At 33.6% G+C, this 18235-nt stretch overlaps 1 protein-coding gene across 2 annotated transcripts in view; it reads right to left on the bottom strand.

The window, feature by feature from the left end:
* The window catches only part of LOC138177818 (tRNA dimethylallyltransferase), a 116569-nt gene that overhangs the window by 35383 nt on the left and 62951 nt on the right, over positions 1-18235 (bottom strand). For both annotated transcript variants that reach the window (XM_069109023.1, XM_069109022.1), the window contains exon 4: positions 11588-11723. In XM_069109023.1, coding sequence (XP_068965124.1) covers positions 11588-11723 — 136 coding nt within the window. The remainder of the gene's footprint in view (positions 1-11587; positions 11724-18235) is intronic.

Here is an 18235-nt window from a genome sequence, read left to right as displayed (position 1 = left end):
CGTCCCTGCTTTTGACGAAACCACCAACTTTTTTTTGGTTATATGCGTTTTTTGTTTCTTTGGAGAACGCTTCGGCGGAATGATTAGCAGCATTGGAAGATACAAGGAATGTTGGTGTATGAATGGTTCGCTTTGTGATACGGTAGAGTTGTGGATAAACTTTTCTTTTATTTAATACGCTAGCAAGTTTTCAGCGTTGACAGTGAACATGCATTTTAGCTATATGCGACATGTTATTCGGATAAGCATGCTATCAGGATATTAAAATATAGTTTCGTTGCGTGATAATTGAAAATAGATACAATACCGATTTGAACGTTTAGGGTTAAACTTAAAACTCATGATAGAACTTAATATGAATATGATAGAAAATTTGGGATAAGAAAGTTATGAATATTATATTACAAAATTTCAATAAATAATTTGAACGAATATTAAAACCGTCAATTGTTCAATTTAGTCGATATTACATGCTGCAGTAATTTTCTCCAGCGAAATATAATTCTATCCAGACAGAAATGAAATGGTTAATTTCGTGGCAACGCCAAGTTATGAATGACTTCATGGTATTAAACGTAATGAATAGCTATTATGAGAATACTTATTACGAGACTTCACACGTTATGCAGAAGATATTCATTAGTAACGATAAAATCTCAAAATTAGGAAGAACATTATGATTTTTCAAACGGAACATTTTCTACAGGGAATCGATGTAAAGTGCAATTGTTTTGGTTAAATATAAAAGAAACTTCTTTATGAACTTACTCATATGCAGCCATAAACTTGTGAACCAAGTAATTTTAAGACTTCATTAATTGAACAGGAAAAAGTATCATTTTAATTAGTACCAGACGGAAACAGAGCGATTAATATTGTCATGGCATTTAAACTCTGAATGAGTTTGTAACCTTAAGCACAATGAACTTCCAACGAGATACAATATAATATTTTAACTGCTCTTTGTCACGAACTATTCTGTAAGATGCATAGATGTTAAGTAAGTCAAATGATAGGACGCACGAACCTTAATTAAATTAAAACGATTGTTCGCATAATAATTTGATGTAAAATGTTTTAATTTCTAACATAATTTTATTTTATAACTAACTTACGAAAATACCATTTTGAGCAAAACTTATTAAAATTTCTAAAGATTCACAGTACGCAATCATATTTCAATAATAAAAAAAAAAAATTGTCAATATTTACACAGATAAAAATCAATCAACGACGTTGCACGTACTATCGATATTGACACGAAAAATGCTTCATTGCTAGAAATCGATTTTGTTATCGTCATTTCTGCCTCCGTGAAGTTTATACCAACGCTTTACGATCTTGTTAACCTACATATCTACAGAATAATAAACATCTTATAAAGCGAAAAAACAAATTTCATACTCACGAGAAATCACTATTAACTCAAAGAAAAAGTGGAATCAATTAATTCGAGGACTTGTTCCAAGTTATATATCAAAGAAAGAGCACTTAATCTAGGCTGTGTCGTCAACAGGTGATCTAGCGGAACGAAGATCTTAAGAAACGGAATTATCGGATATTTTTGCGATCGTCGATTTTACAAGGACTCGAACGACGATAAATGGCGGTGCCCGTGTAAACACTATGTTCTATCGTGATTCCTTACAGTCTGTATGAGTAAACATGAAATACGCAGAAAGCTACCCCGGCTTGATAATGTACGAAAATTCCATTGTTAATTGCTTTTTAGATCGTTCAGTTCTGTTGAATCATCGAGGATACTCGATATTCGCGTTTCTGGAGTTATATGCCAGTCGACAGAGAAAAAAACCGTCGATCAGACTCGAAATATGAAGCCTTGAATTTTTGCACGCCTTCTTATACACCAGATACGCTTCTATAAATATGTTTTAATGGATAGTGTAGGTTGTAACATGGAAACGAAACTCTGTTGGTATGTTTTATTAGACAGTGTTGGATCATTTCTTCCGTTTCTTTTTCTAATTTAACGTAACAGAAAAGTTTGTGACAAAATTTCCAATTTTCAATTTGAACTCTATCGCATTAACATTGTTGTGGTTATTGTAAGCCTCGCAATGTAAAGTTATTTCTTTTTATAGCGTAAATTAAATTATTGATTCAATATGGTATTTGAAGTGCGTCATGAGAGCTGAAGAATGTATCCGATAAAAACTATAACTACAAACCTAAGCTGTAAAAATAATAGACAATGCTCCAAAGAGCAATACATATAAAAGTGTTAGCAAACGGGAAGGACGATAAGTTCATTTTCATTTCGGTAAAAGAAATGAAAGAAACCGCAGTATCTACAAAATGCAACGTGGCTAGATCCGTCCCTGCACGTCGTCGTAGTTGCACGTTGGATTACGTTGCCGGCAAGTCATTCATAAAAATAACGCGGCCGACGCACGCAGGCTACTACTACTACGAGGTGCATTCAGCCGGTCGCGTACTACGATGCAACCACGTCGCTCGTAAAGCCTCGTACACACGGACGCGTGCGCGCCTCCGCGACCGCCACGTAAAAACGCGGATACATTCACGTGCTCATTGTACGGCTAGGTAAGCGTAACCTGGCGAAAGAAGGAGGGAAGGCGAGAAAGTGAAGTTGGAACGATTCAAATCAGACCGAGCTCGCCATGGCGTACCGGGTATTGCGATAACAATCCGCGGTATTGCGGCGATACCAAGTACGAATAGAAGTATCGACCAAAGAAAAAATTCATGTTACGCGCACGAATATGATATAACAATTTATTGTTGGAACAAACAAATTGTTTGTAGTCTTTCTTCTATTCGACAGGCGCTCGTGGAGATAAATGTGATGAATTATGTGAGAAAAGAAAAAATTATAAATGGAATTCTTTTTGTTTAGAGTATGTTCGAGTATCTTTCTCCTATTTTCCTTGATCACTTATGATAAAGAAAATATATAACAAGTACTTCAATAAGATGTAATGTTTTTTGATTGTGAAATTAAGTGCCAGGAACTTCTTAGAATATTTATTCGGATTTAACCACCATTAATTTTCTTCTTATTTTCTTCAAATAATATTCAAGAATCATTCTCAGAAAGTAATAATTTTCATGATAATTCTAACTATACGTTAATCACGATACGGATCCGATAAAAAATGATTAACATGAAACTTCCATCTAATAGAGAGCGCTTATATACACATTATGCAAAATAATTCGAAAACACATTATCAAATTGCATAAAAGTTTATATAATTCACTAGCGTCTATAGTATGAATATATTAAAGGATAGATTAATTAAAACAGAATTTTTAATCTGAAACGGTTATGGAATTGATCGTTTCTTTTCAAAAACCCATCATTTCACGTACGATTTTAATATGTTTTTTGATAACATCTATATTAATAATATAATAAAATTACGTATCGTTCGAAATATTCAGGTGATGCCGTATTTTTTATCTAATAATGAATAAAACGTTCGATCAACACAAAACTATAGAAAAATGTTTATAAGGCTACTTTGCTACTAAATTTCTCGACATGCAACGAATTCTTCTTTGTACGTTTAAACGAACAACGTTGTAAGTGCGTTCGTATCGTAATAAAGAAATATTAAAATGTTTACTACGTTGCAACACGACCATGAACTTCCACAGCTACATGCAGAATTGCGGTGAAAAACCACGAGCTCATAACGTTGCAACGTACGTACGTGTGTAGGAAAATAAAATAAAAATAGAATGTAAATCGCCGATAATCCCGTAAATAAACAATTATCAATAACAGCATGGAAGTTATTGACGAACGGCAAATACTTCTGACAAATTCAATCGACGATCCCACTAAAAGGATAAGATAAAACTTTTACAGCGGAATCTTCAGAAAATACACGAGTTCTTTTTATCTCTTCATAAATAGAACATGCTACATTTTATCGAGTGCATAATTTACACGCGAGTGCGTAAATTCCACGAATCGATCCAACCAGATTCAAACATGGTCTCTTTCTTTTATTAAATCCCTGTTAAACGTAATACACAATGCGTATTGAACACACGAACGTAATACTCGTTCAATTTTAAACAGTTCGCCTGAAGGAAATGAAAACCATGTAAAAGTGATACAAGGCGTGCCAAACGTTTTAATATAAAAATGCAGCGTTATATTAAAATCGAAAATTCGTCTGGCTTAATGGACGATTGCATATTTCCTATTTCGTTTGCTATAAATTGTGAAGCTAACCTTAATCTGTCAATAAAAATCATTTTTGTCAAAGGAAGTTCCACAAAATGAACGGAATAAATACATTGAGAATCGCAGAAGCTCGCGTTTACACACACTTAAACGCACTTATGCTTCCCGTAATAATTAGTATCTATTCCATGAATTAGCTACCGAGACTGGTTCACTTTTCTCATCCTCCGTTGTCGAGGGATTCGCGAAGGTGCAAAAACGTTCTCGCGGAGAGACGCGTGAGAGAGCGCGCTCTCTCGTCACTCTCTTTCCCCTTCGTCGGCGGAAGGAAACTCGTGGTTCGTAGCGGTACACCGAAGCGAATACATATCAAATCTTGGACAAAGCTATGCTGGAAAATGAACGTTTCTAGATGCATTAAAATTATTTGAAACGTTCAACGCGATTCTCGTAAAACATAAATGGAAAACAGTCTTCCATATAACAAAAATGTTATTTACTATCTTTTTTTAATTATTTAATATTTATAAGAAATTTAAACAATAATATATTAAAGAAAATGTAATTTCATCATATTGCAGTGCTGCAAGGAACTAATCGAAGTTGTAGAGCGATCAGATACGGTAGGAAATTAGACGATTTCTTAATTAAAGACACAATTGATAGAATAAACATAAATAAAGATAAAGCTTCTTTTTAATACAATTACATTGTCTGGTTAATAGATTAAAGTAAAGATAGCGTAAATGAATATCTTTTATTGTAAAACTAATATCGAAATTTTCCTATAATTCAAATAGTAGTATATTTTACATTCTCTCTTTGTAATTGAATAAATTTTTATGTTCTCGCGTTCCTCACGAATTCACTCGCAATTTGCGAATAATCGTGCTTTCCATCTGCGAATTTCGAGCAACATGTAACTGTCCGCTCTAATTCTCGAGAATCCCATACGATAGCTAGACCATCAGCGTGGGTGGACTTAGTCAGGCTTTTATTTTAATCCGACCCATTTCCCTCTTGTTCCTCAACGCAGACTCATCCACATCGACAAATTGCTTCCGTGACTGACTCTACGAGACAGCTGATCATACTATCGAAAACAGTATATTCGATATAAAATACAATATATTATTTCAGAGTTTAACATTTTTGAAAAGTAATATGTATTTTATCTCTGCATAAATAACAGTGATACGTTATTTTGAGTTTTCGTAAAAATCTGTTCAACTAAATTTCATGTTAGCTTCTAGGATATTAATAAATTCTCCTTTTTCGTTATGATAATATTAACTGCTATAATTACATAAAACGTAGTTTCGCTTAAAATTAAATTATGCAGAATCTCATAAGAATTAGCGAGAGAAGCTCGCTCTATTTTTCGATATCCGTATCGCGATCAATCACAATTAGCCCAAGCCTCTTGTTCCCTGCTATATAAATTAAATCACGAACCATTCACAAATCGCAAAGGGCAAACATATCTTCCTTAAATCCCCTCTTAAATCCGAAAAAGTAATTTACCGGCGAGTCTCGATAATCAATTATACCATCCATTAACGTCCCACGAGCTGATATACGTTTCCCTTAACCCTTTCAAATCGGAACAGGCTATCAATCTCGACACGTAAAAGAAAAAAATTCTTCGAAGGAACTATGCTGAATTAACCGTTTCTTCGATTCGCGGTCTTTTTCTTTTTTTCTTTTTTCTTTTTTCTTTTTTCCACGATAAATTCAGTTACGTGTTTTACGCGTTCTTCACGCATGTTCATATTATCCACGCTATAGGGAGCCGACAAGTTTCGTTGAGAAATCTTTAATTTCAACAGCAGACAGAGATGTCATAAATATGTCCCTCGTACATAAAACTTCCCTCCTTATTTTCAAACGACCCTTCTACAACGGACAAACGCGAAATGCTGTAAGATACCCTATGAAACCGATCCAGTGACGCACATTCGAGAACGAACGTAATTGATCGTCGTTGGTACGAAGTGAGCAAGCAACTATCACGAAACCAACACAAAATACACGGAACTTCGTCTGTACGAGTACTATTTCTATCGACGTTTCTGTACAGCTATATTTACACCGACGTGTAACATATCTGCCGTTATTTATATTTGTACTTGGCACAAAGCTCTAATGTCTTTGTCCTTTAATAAAAACAATTCATTTTTTAATATTCGAATATACTTTGCTGTAGTTTCGAGTTGTCAGTTTAACTTCTCTTTTAAGTTCTAGGTTAGGTAGCTGTGTGGCTTTTATAGTTGCTTGATATTCCGCAATCCCATTTTTCACAGGGGAAAGACTCGACTTATATCACTTTCCCTCTCTTTTATAGAAAAACTAAAATATTATAAAATTCAATGCTAATGCAATTTCATATTTTCACGTATAAAATTGTAAAAAATGAGACCTAGACAGAAATTTCTTTTATCCTTAAAATGTTATAACGAATAAGTATTACGCTTCTCATAAATACAACCGCGGTCTACCAATAATAAAACTGTGCCTAACTATCGCAGTACTCGAAAGACCCAAATAACCCAATCGCAAATAATCATTTTCTTTAACTATCCATCCTTTCACCAGGAAAAGAAAAATCATGGTTCGCAAGAATCTCGGCTAAATCTAATCTAATCCACAGAAAACGCGAAATTTCGGGATGACACGGTTTACGGTTGGATCAGCAATCCTATCGGACTCGACCGAGGTCAATAACGGGAAAAGCAAATCGATATCGCCTCTCACTCACCCGGCAACGAAGGTGTATGTGAATGGCGGATAGCTGATGGAAGGGAGAGAGGTCTTTCGATCGGGACAGAAAAATTCAGCATTCCAGCGCGGCTGGCTCGCTAAACGCAGCTCAGCGATCCGTGGACGAGCGGCGTTAGTCGAGCGCCGTTACTTAACGATCGTGTCTCTTTCAGGGAAAGTTTAGTCGGACGTTTTGCCCCAGAACGAATGAGAAGAGCCTCTCGTAGAACGCTTCTCCAAGAAGATGAACCGCGTAGAAAGGGGTGAAAGGAATCGGTATGACGTACTTCTCTAATGATACATCTCTCTGCTTTAAAACTTCACGATTTCTTCGTACCGGCTAGGCAGCGCTCGGAATTCCTATTCTGATTTCATGCGCGTCAATGTAGAGAAAACGGCCAGCTGCTGGTGTGAAAACAGAGATCTTAGAGGGACGTTTTCTCTCTTTTGCTTTTAAAAATATTATTTTATAGATTGTATATGTTATCAAAAAGATTATTATTGTAATACGTTATTTTAGAAGAGGAAGTTATTGTTTGAAAAATGTTTAGCTAAACACTGATATTTGATCGGATCTGATTTTTGAATATTCACAGTTGCTTGTGTTCCTGCTACTTGATACTTGATAATCATTTGAAATTTTCTACTTGATGCTTGATATGTAATCAAATTCATTTTCGTCTCATTTCTAACGCACATTTGAAATCTGCAAATAATAAAACCGAAATCTATCGCGGAACGAATAAAGTTTGGCGAGCATAAAATCTCGAAGTACATGGACGCGGGTAGGACTTTATAAAACTTCGTAACATAAAATCTACGACTACAAGCAATCCATAAAAATGAAAAGGAAAGAAAGAAGAAGAAGAAAAAATAGAGCAACGTTAAAACAAAACCAAGGTCTTTCTCATACCGAAACACGTTCCCTCGGCGTTTCCAAAGAATCAGAATGGCCGAATGGAAATGATCAGATTTGATGTATATTTAATAACGTGCGCAGTAGATTTAAAATAAAAACATGAGAATCCCATTGTAGATCTGTATAAAAGATCAGAATGTTTGTATAATTCTTTTGGATGAAATTTAATTTGGGGAAGATACTGCCGAAGTTACTGGGAACATAAATTTAGATGGGGCCAAGAAAGTATTTAAAAAAATACTATAAATAAAAAAATTGTAACAACTCCATTGCAAGAATTATTGAAATCTAGAACCAATAATTCTTACAAATCTGAAATAACGAAACCAACTAATCATTCACGAAGTGCACAGAATCACAAAGAAGTTATTTTAATTAAATATATGATGCACTGACGGAACTACGCGCTAGAGTTTTATCTTTAAAAACGACATTCCACAAGTACTAACCCATTCGAGGCTAGTAACGATAGCGCAAGTGAAACAGGAGTGCAACGATTATTACTCAATTTTTCACCTATTCGCACACGTCTATCTAGATGTGTTACTCAACGACCCCTTCAGGGAAAGTTCTGATTTGCTCCAATCTCTCTCCCTCTCCCTCTCTCTTTCTCTCTCCTCTCCTTCTCCTATCTCTTGCTCCCCGGTCAAAAGAAATTATTAAACGAACTGCTGTGTTACGACTGCAGTACGCAAGGCCGATGGATAGACTTCCGATTTAGAAATCACAGTACGAACACCGCACTGGTATCTGGAATACGCCAGTTTCTAACGCTCAGCTATTCGTGTCAATGAATTCTGCAAATTTTAACCCCGTGACAGTCGCCACCGCGAGCAGATAGTTATGTAACCGCAGACAGTTTCCGTGTAACGAGGCTGGATTGAGACCTCGAAAAGCTACTCCCCGACCGATTTATTGAAAAGTGAAATATTTGTAGAAAAGAAATTTGATCTATCAGATGGAATTAAAGGTTAGCATCTATTATTATATATGTACATAGAAACTTTTCTACATGTACGTGATAAATCATCGTCTCGTTTTATGAATTTTATGATAGTATTGGATCGTTTCATAAATTCTGCCGCTTTTTAATTAACGATTTCTAATAAGCAAGCATATTATTCTCTACCTGTCTTTTAACCAGAACACTACACCGTTTTTCAGTTGTCTATTTTTTTAATTAATAACTTGATCTTCAACAGATGTGAATTTTAAGAAGACTGATAAAATGATAGAAAAATGGTGATCGGAATATTTGTGACATTGCATACTTTGTGAAGTCAAGAGTAAAAAGAAATTAATAAAAGAATGAATAAAAATCCGGCACTGTACATATATACGCTATAAGGCACATTGCTACGGGGAAAGTTCTATCAAAAAATTTTGAGCATGTTTCAAGTCACGAAGATTGATTTTATAGAGAAAATGTCGTTTCCCTCGTGTTTTGTAATTTTTCGGAATAAATTACATGCTCAAGATAAGTCCTACGCTAGGAAGGCTATAACCGCGTACGCAAAAATTGATTCTAGGAAAAGTATTCACCAATCTGGCAATTTTTCTCCTAGGTATAATACAAATAGTTCCAAGGAAACGATGTAATAAACCCGACGCTCAGGATATCATTTCTAAACCCTGCTATTTTATGTAAAAAAAAAAGCTTGGTTGCAAACGCCAGCCACATTGAAAACTTTACAAATCACTAAAGTTAAGCCGAAGACACACGCGATACTGTCTGAAATGTCAGCGCACGCAATAAATCTATTACGTTCATGGTCTTTCGCTATCTCAAACGAAAATATACTCAAATAAAAAAGAAAAAGAAAAAGAGAGAGATACAGAAACAAAAAATTTCGCACTGACGATTTAATAAAAATTATTAAATTCTCACGAGTGACGTTCCACGTTCTGCCTGAGATTTAAAAATTCTTTCCAATATCAAATTCAAAAATTCGAGCATTACTGAAATGAATTACAATTTAAATTACAATGAAGAATTACGCGTTGAAAAATTAGGATTAAATCTTCGGCGAGAAAGATTTTTGAACAGTTAAAAATTAACACATCTAGCTATCGCATCAGTTACACAGGTTCAAAATTCTTTAATTACGATATTTGTATTTGAAAGACGGAATGAGGTATTAACGATAACGCAGCCGATGGTGCGTTTGATGTGCCTAACAAAACTGTTAACTAAATACTAAAGTACCGGGAAACCTGATAAAATTTATCGTTTATCAAGAAACATAAACGATGTTATAGGAACGTACTACAATTATTTTTAATTCAGACATGACCTCCAATACGTCACTTGAGGCTTAAGTTATCAGCTACCGCAGTTCCCATTCAATGATGATTAAATTTTCAGTACAACCGGATACTGCTTTATTTATATTATAATGATATAAATTCACAGTGCGACAATCTTGCAACAAAATATGTAAAACAAAATCTAACAACGAAATTCAAACAAAGTAAAATATATAAAAAAGTACATTTATATTTACAAGATAAAGAACCGATTATTGTACTATTTTTAATACTTACACAAATATCATTCTATGTTTTCTATATTATAATATAGTAATTTATGCTACCATAATAATAATAAATAATAAAATACATACGTAACATACTAATATTTAAAACTAACCACGTGATATTCAACCCAGTAGGAAATATACGAATTTACCTAATTTCCACGTAGACAAACCGTAAAGAATTTTGGCGTTAAAAAAAGATATAAAATCATCTTTTGTCTCCAGATATGATTTTTCTAAACTTCGATCAATCTTATTTTTTGATTTTCCTCCTGACGGTTTTCTGGCGTAAAATCCCACGGCTACTTAAATCACGCATTATTGTCTTTCAAGATAAAATTTATGAATAATCGAAGAAAAGAGAGCAAGCGCGCGATTGTAGTTCTAAGCGTCACGATAATTTAATCTCATAACGAACGAAAACTCAATGGACAAATTATCTATAGTTGGACCGCGCGCGTTAACGGCACGTCGAAGCTTAATGGTCAACCGATAAAATTTATCGTTTATCAAATAGCACAATGTTATGAAACTTGGTACGATCGCTCCATGCAGCCTTGAAAACGGCCGGTTCACATCTTCCCTCTCTTCCCATGATTTTCAAAAGGGTAACGAATCGAAGGAAGCATGAAATTTTATTATTAAATCAGAGTTTAACGATATAAAATGTGATTTCGACTAATGTTGATTTTTGATGAGATTAGATCTAAATCGTAGGATTTAAATTGACACAAAAAATAAACGTTAAGGTAATTTAACGTAATGAAACATAAATGATATTAAAATTTGATTTAGATAATTACAAATACACTCACCTGCAACTGAATTTTTTCTTTAAAAAATAATTCAATCGTAAATCTTTTATGTATGTGCATATAATAATCGAATAATCGTTTTAGAAATTCTATCTTAAACCTTAAATGCATGATTTTTCTAGATATAAGAAAACACTTTAAAATTACTTACATATCAAAAAATTATACAAAAATAATTTATTTGTCTATTTATCAATTAAACTGCTACCTATTACAGAGAATAAAAAATGTATAGCTTTTGTATTCTTGTAAAAAAAGTTATAAAATATGTAGAAAATATAATTTAAATTAAATTTTCAATTAAATTGTCCAGATGCATTTAAGGGTGAAACATAATTCCTCCGAGTTATTAATTATTACATAATGAAGCACTTACCATATCACACCGAAGCCATAAGAGTATGGAGTTCTGATGTCTCAAAGGACCACCTAATCCAGAACCACCGGCTGTTCTTTGAGCTTTCAATAGCTCCGAATGTTTTACGCCATATTGCTCGAACACTTCCAAAGATCTGCAAAAAGAATAAAAAAAAGTAAACGTTATTTGGAACAAGATCTTTCCTTTTCTCTTTTCTTCGAACCCTCGGCGTTTGTCTCCATTATAGAACTGTTGCTAAGTGTCTTTAATTTCAAGCAAACAAGCTTATCACTAATTGTTAAAGTTTGGTTCGCGAGGTCTAATCCGCGTTTTTATTGCAGAACAGTTATTTTAGAAAGTAATTTTAGTGATATGTGCGATTTGGATAAGAGGTGACGAAAACATGTTAGATATCTTTGTCCGTTTTTTGTTTCATTATTCGAACATTTTATGGAATAATTTCCTCGGCGATATTACTGCAAATAATTCAGTGTTCGAGTTTGATCAAACATATTGTCTACAACAAATGAAAGTTACCTCAACTTCAAATTTCAGACTGTCAGATTTAAGGTAATTCGAAATTTCAACCTTAATCTTTAAAAATACAATTCGCACAGTTTCTTAACCCAGAAGCCGATTCAATTTCTGCTCGTTGGCAAATTCGAGTTAAGAGACTACCGTAACAGAGTAGAAAGCTAATTGCTCGCGTGAAAATTACAACAGCTGTTTAAGTGGAATAACGGTCGCTTAAAATCACGCTAGGGATACATAAAATTCATTCAATTTGTAAAATACCGGCACATTATCCATGGCAATGAGCAAGAAATAGTCCTATTAGAAGGAAATAGCTTCGCTACGAACATCCCAACATCCTGTAATTATTTATTTAGCAATACCATGATTATTTTTACATTGGTAATACAGGCAAAACGTATCATAGCATAATGTTACAACAAGTCGCACTTAAAGTGGACGTGTATCTATCACAGCGTAACGCAACATGATGCAGAATACTAGGCCTAATAGCAATCACCATCGTGGAACAGCGCTGTAGAGATAATGGTGGAAGCAAGGGACATCAAGCCCCCGTAGTTCCGGAGATCAATTCAGTTTTTCCCTTCTTTTCCCTTCTTCTTCTATCTTTTAATCAAACGAGACTAGTATCGTGAAATTTTATGTATTTTAAAGATTTATTTGTTCACTGTATTTTTGCATGTGATACGATCTTATTCATTTGTAAATAAATTATTTCTTGATTCTATTCTATACTATTCTATGATTATAATATATTATAACAGATGTTTATCTTTTTATCTATTTTCATTTCAAAATATTTTTTTTTACTTGTTATAAGATTATGGAATTTTTTGCAATTCAGTAGAAACGATCTTTATACAGAGAATAAGTTATGAACTTTATACGTTATTTACGTGTCTTCAAAGTATTATATTTCCTCCTTTATAAAATCCATGAAACTGTAAGATTTTCTAAGGGGAACCCCAACCTAGTTTGCGACCAACACATATAATACAACTACATTTATCATACACGATGATGTGCATATATATTGGAATAATCGTGATATTTGAATTTTCGTTGCCAGTTTCTATTTTTGCAAACGCCCCTCGAACAGCAATTGGTTGAATAAAATAATATATTAAATGAATGTAAGAATTAATCGTCCTACGGTCACATATGTTATTTATTTAATAATATTAAACTTGAAATGAAATTAAAATTTATAAAATTCGATTTGAAGTTCATTGTTGGAATGAGAGAGTCTGGCCCTGAATTTCAAAAATGTCTCATGACATAAAGCTTTATGCCACTACCTTGAGACTGACATGATATTTTATAGTGTTTATTTTTGTTTTAAACTCTGAACACGTCGTAAAACTTCGATCAAATTTCCTATACACGATAAAAGTGGTTTATAGTATCTATGATTTATTATAACGTTATAAAATATATAAGCATGTTTATATAACATTATATAATACGTGCACACATTTTAATGTTACAATTCCAGATTTTCTCATAAATAACGTATTTTAAAACCTCGACAAAAGGTAGAAGAGATTTAAAAAAAAAGAGGATCGAAATAGTAGAAAAGTGGACAATCATCGTGGAAAATGAAAAGTTATAAATAAATCCTGCCCCCCTTTATCTTTTCCAAAAATAAAAAACACAATCTTATGACGATGCTGTTACAATTTTATCCAACAAAATTCCAGAATTTGACGAAAGCATTATCACGATTCGTGGGGCCGTTTCAACCCTTTTTTTAATAGTAAGCCATAACCATGGACGACGTTCTATTAAAAAATAAATCTAAGTAAATCCTAGTAAAAAAAATAACTTGTTTCCATAACTAAATGGTTGAAGAATCGATAATTTTCTATGGCAAAGTTTCTATTTCAAATTAATTTCCCCAATATACTTTTCTTAATAATATCGCTCATTTCCGTAAACCAATAATACGAATTTAGTTCACAGCTCGATTATGCGCACATTTATTATGCAACACGCCGTGCGTGATTCTCTCCCGATCGTTGCGCGTCGGTTTCGTTTCCACAAACAAACGAAATCTGATCGGGTGCAGGTATCCACCGGCGATGAAAGAAACGGACACAATTTCCATTTTCAACATTATTCATCCATTTCATGGCGAAGCATTTTGAGCGTGGCGCCAAGAAACAAATTCGAGGAGTTCGAAGATACGAGCACCACTTATTTTCGGATGTTAGAGGGCGGTTGTGCACGTCCGTAATCGAAGTTTTTAACGTCTAAACAGTCGATATAGCATGCCGATAATTAATTTAATGTCATCGTCAAACTACGAAACGATAAGTGGGTCGAAGTCAAATAGCGTTCAACACCGAAGGCTTACTATATCACGTGAATCGATATGCATACGTTTGCAAAACGCACTTGCTCTTTTAATCCAAGGTAATATGTACCGACAGATCTTCGTCAAATAGAGAGCAAATATTTCCCAATACAAAGTTCAACTTCCACGAATCAAGTTGTCAAGCTTTGACAGTTGAAACAAAAATAATAATAGCCAGGCATCTTATCGAGCGGAAATTTTTCTCTTGACATATTGACACAAAGATGGATGCTCGTAAGTGGATGTTTGTGATGGATGAAAATGTTGAAATTAAATGTATTGCACTGTATTTTTCTATAAATACATAAATATTAAATGTAAACACTCGATAATCTTAAACATATAAACAATTAAAGTTGCTTACATACCTCGATCTGTGTATAAGAAAATGCGTGTATAACATAGGGTTATCGAAGCAAAGGTTACACTCAGATAGATGATTGCCTGGGTGGTAGATACTGGGATCGATTTTCGTTTGCATTACTCGTTGTACCATTTATGTTCTGATTGCATGTAAGAAAATTATCATCCGGTATCATGCATAAGGCAATAAAACTACAAATTACAAACAAATTCCAATAAACGATAATTGATTTCTCAAATACATATCACCTACCTCCCATTGTGAGCACATTTCAGAATATTGATTTGGGGGATTTTCAATTATTCTATAATCCACTGCCATTTGTTACCATAAAAGATTTCCAATGAAACTTACGTTTACAGAGTACTTAAAAATACTAATTTCGGAGATTTATAAACATATCAGAAACCGATATAATCTTTTACCATAAACGCTCCGGATAGGATCTGGGTTCACAAGTATATTTAAAAATGGTAACTTTGAAAATTTGTAGCTGTTTCATAAATCGATCTTTATTTTCCAATCTGTCGTCGAGGAAGCTCAGGATCGTTGCCCATTTTTTCCAGAAACTATAGTTATTGTAGATACGATGCACAGCAAAGTGAACAAAGAAAGAACGAATCGATAAGAAGAGTCAGGGATCCAAATATCGTCAAATCGGGGTCAAAACGGAACGATAATGTTGGTGGTGTCGCGAGATACACACCGATATGTATTATCAGTTTCATAAGAGCTTCGTTTAATTAGTCAGTTGGTGGCACGATTTAGTAACAACTTATGTATCTCTGTATTTTGACATATGGGCGGGCTGCTGGATGAACTCTGGTCCGGTCGATTAGCTCACGAATAGGCTTAATAATTCGGCCGATGAACCAGTGGGATGGGATCGTGGCACTTTGTTCCAGCACATCCGGAACACGCGTTCGATGAGAAGAGTTCGATGAGAAGCAGACGATTCGCAGCTATGCCGTCGTATTGTTACATGGGGAAAACCAAGGGAAGAAAGAAAAAGGAAAGTCTCCGTCTATACGTATACGTTGGCTCACGAAAGTATTTGAACACTTGCCATAGAGAAGTTTCAGGTCTATATTGTATACGTTATACGTGTATAAAATATTTCATGGATATACGAAATTCCATTAGAAAATATTTGGTTAAGTTTCGATCACATTTGCTACTTAAAGATACGAAAGAAATATGACAAGTTCGTTTTTGTTAATTTTCTAATCTTTATACCACTTGGTGATTAAAACGAAGCTGAAAGGACTAATCTGATAGTTTGGAATATACAAACTGTTTGAAAATAACCAGAATTTTTTCTAAGAAACTAATATTAGTTTGAATTTTCATGTTAATTTAACTTAATTCAGCGTTTAGGAGAGTGACAAAGATAAAAATGTAATCTCAAAATCAGACGAATAGATAATTTCCATATGGAATTGGCTGAAAATATCTTCAACTTTCAAATTATTTCTCCAAAATACTTGAATTGTGATTTATCGTGTCTCTCTCCTCTAGTCTTTGTTCAGCATCTGTAATATACCTCAATAATCTATTTTCTCTTTTCTTTCGTTATGTTTTATAAGAAACAGGCGCGAGTCGTGCAACGAATTATTGCAAAATTCCAAGACGGTGCAATCGAGAAGAATTGGAAAAGGTAAGAGTCAGGAGAACAGAGCGGAAAAGCGTACTTTCTCTTCGGAGAGACAAGTTAATCCAACAGCACCCCGAGCATTATGTCACTCCCACGACTGGTGGATTTGCTGGCGGACAAATGGATCGAACAGAGCGGATTGTAACAGCCGGTTACTGTTGTTTCTTGGCGATTAGACTGGTTTCGTGCGAATGAAAGGATTCAATGGTTAGATGATAAGTTCGATTAGCCTGAGATCATTTATTACGAATGGAAATAATATGACATGATAGCAACGCTTATGGGTCTGTTGAAATTCAATCGATTATCAGCTTAGTTATGAATATTAAATATAGTTTGTTAAAAAAGAATAATTGGTAATGGAATGCTACAAAACGTTCCATTGTATCTGATGGTCCGTAGAATATTATTTTCTTGATATCGATCATCCTATGTGTAGCAATCATTACAAATTCTACGTTACAAATTGAAATTAAAAATGGCTATACAAATCAGTAATCTTTTTGTCTATTTCTATTTTATATTAACCTAAATATCTCGTGTCTCGAAAATGATATGTACATACATAAAATTGTTAAACACAACATTTTGTAGGAATGACCAAAGTCATCGCTTTTATTATGATAACTAGAACTATACGAGATCGAAATACATATTAGAACTACGAGTGTATTCAGGGTATCAAAGGTGACGACTGTCATTATTTCTTTCAGTGAAAAACTTCTTACGACATAAACCCTTCTTACAGAATCTAATGATACAGAAAGAAGAGAAGATTAAGTTTAAAGGTCCCTTTGCAACGCAAACGATGACACAACAGATAATTCTTTTAAAAACTTACAGACATCCCTAGTATTTTAATGAAATTACTTTATCTTCTACGAGCAAAGACTAGTTCTAATTATAAAACAGATATCTAAAATAGGCGAAATAATAACAAGCCGCTATTCTATTATCTATAATTCGAATGTCCGTAATATCTACATAACATTCTAATTTAGAAAATATCTGTATATTATAATTATGATATGAACAATTTAAAAGAAATGTATTTGTTTGATGAAGAAAATTTTAAATAGATTGACTTCGATATCTTAGCTTCTGATATACAATTATTTAAAATCACAAGTAAGTAAATTATTACAGTAATTAAATACTTGAGTCACGTGTGTATAATAATTTATTTCAAACATGTATAGGTATGCAATAAAAACATATATGAAAAAAGAAAATAAATTTAAATGTTTAAAGCTTATCGCGTTACTTCACATTTCCTACTTTGTTACAATACTCGCAGATTACGTACAAAGTTGGCTCATTACGAATTGTTACGAACAACAATTTTATCCTTCTTTTGTAAACGATAACAGATAAGGAAAAAGGAAGAGACACTTATTTCCTGTATATATTATACAATATGTTATAACAATTGGCAATGAAAGATAAGTGAGGAGTAGAATAATAAAACTGATATCATGTTGAGAAAGAACATGCCGCGATTTTATTAATATAAATAACTGCAAAATACGATAAGATTGAAACACGTGAACACTTTGCGCACGAGGATAATATCGACGATAAATAAAAAAAATCTATCGAACCATATGGAAATGTGATTTCAGCTTCCATTTAAACAATTACATAACGAATCTGTACAAACACGATTATATATAATTAAAATTAAAATAAAATTATCACATTTATCCAACTCGCTTAATGCTATATTAAAATACGATCTGAAGAAATATTTTATTCTAT

The sequence above is a fragment of the Bombus flavifrons genome, chromosome 3 (assembly GCF_040668555.2).
Source record: "Bombus flavifrons isolate JBK064 chromosome 3, iyBomFlav1_principal, whole genome shotgun sequence".
NCBI classification, from domain to species: Eukaryota; Metazoa; Arthropoda; class Insecta; order Hymenoptera; family Apidae; genus Bombus; species Bombus flavifrons.
This window is presented reverse-complemented; position numbering and strand designations above follow the sequence as displayed.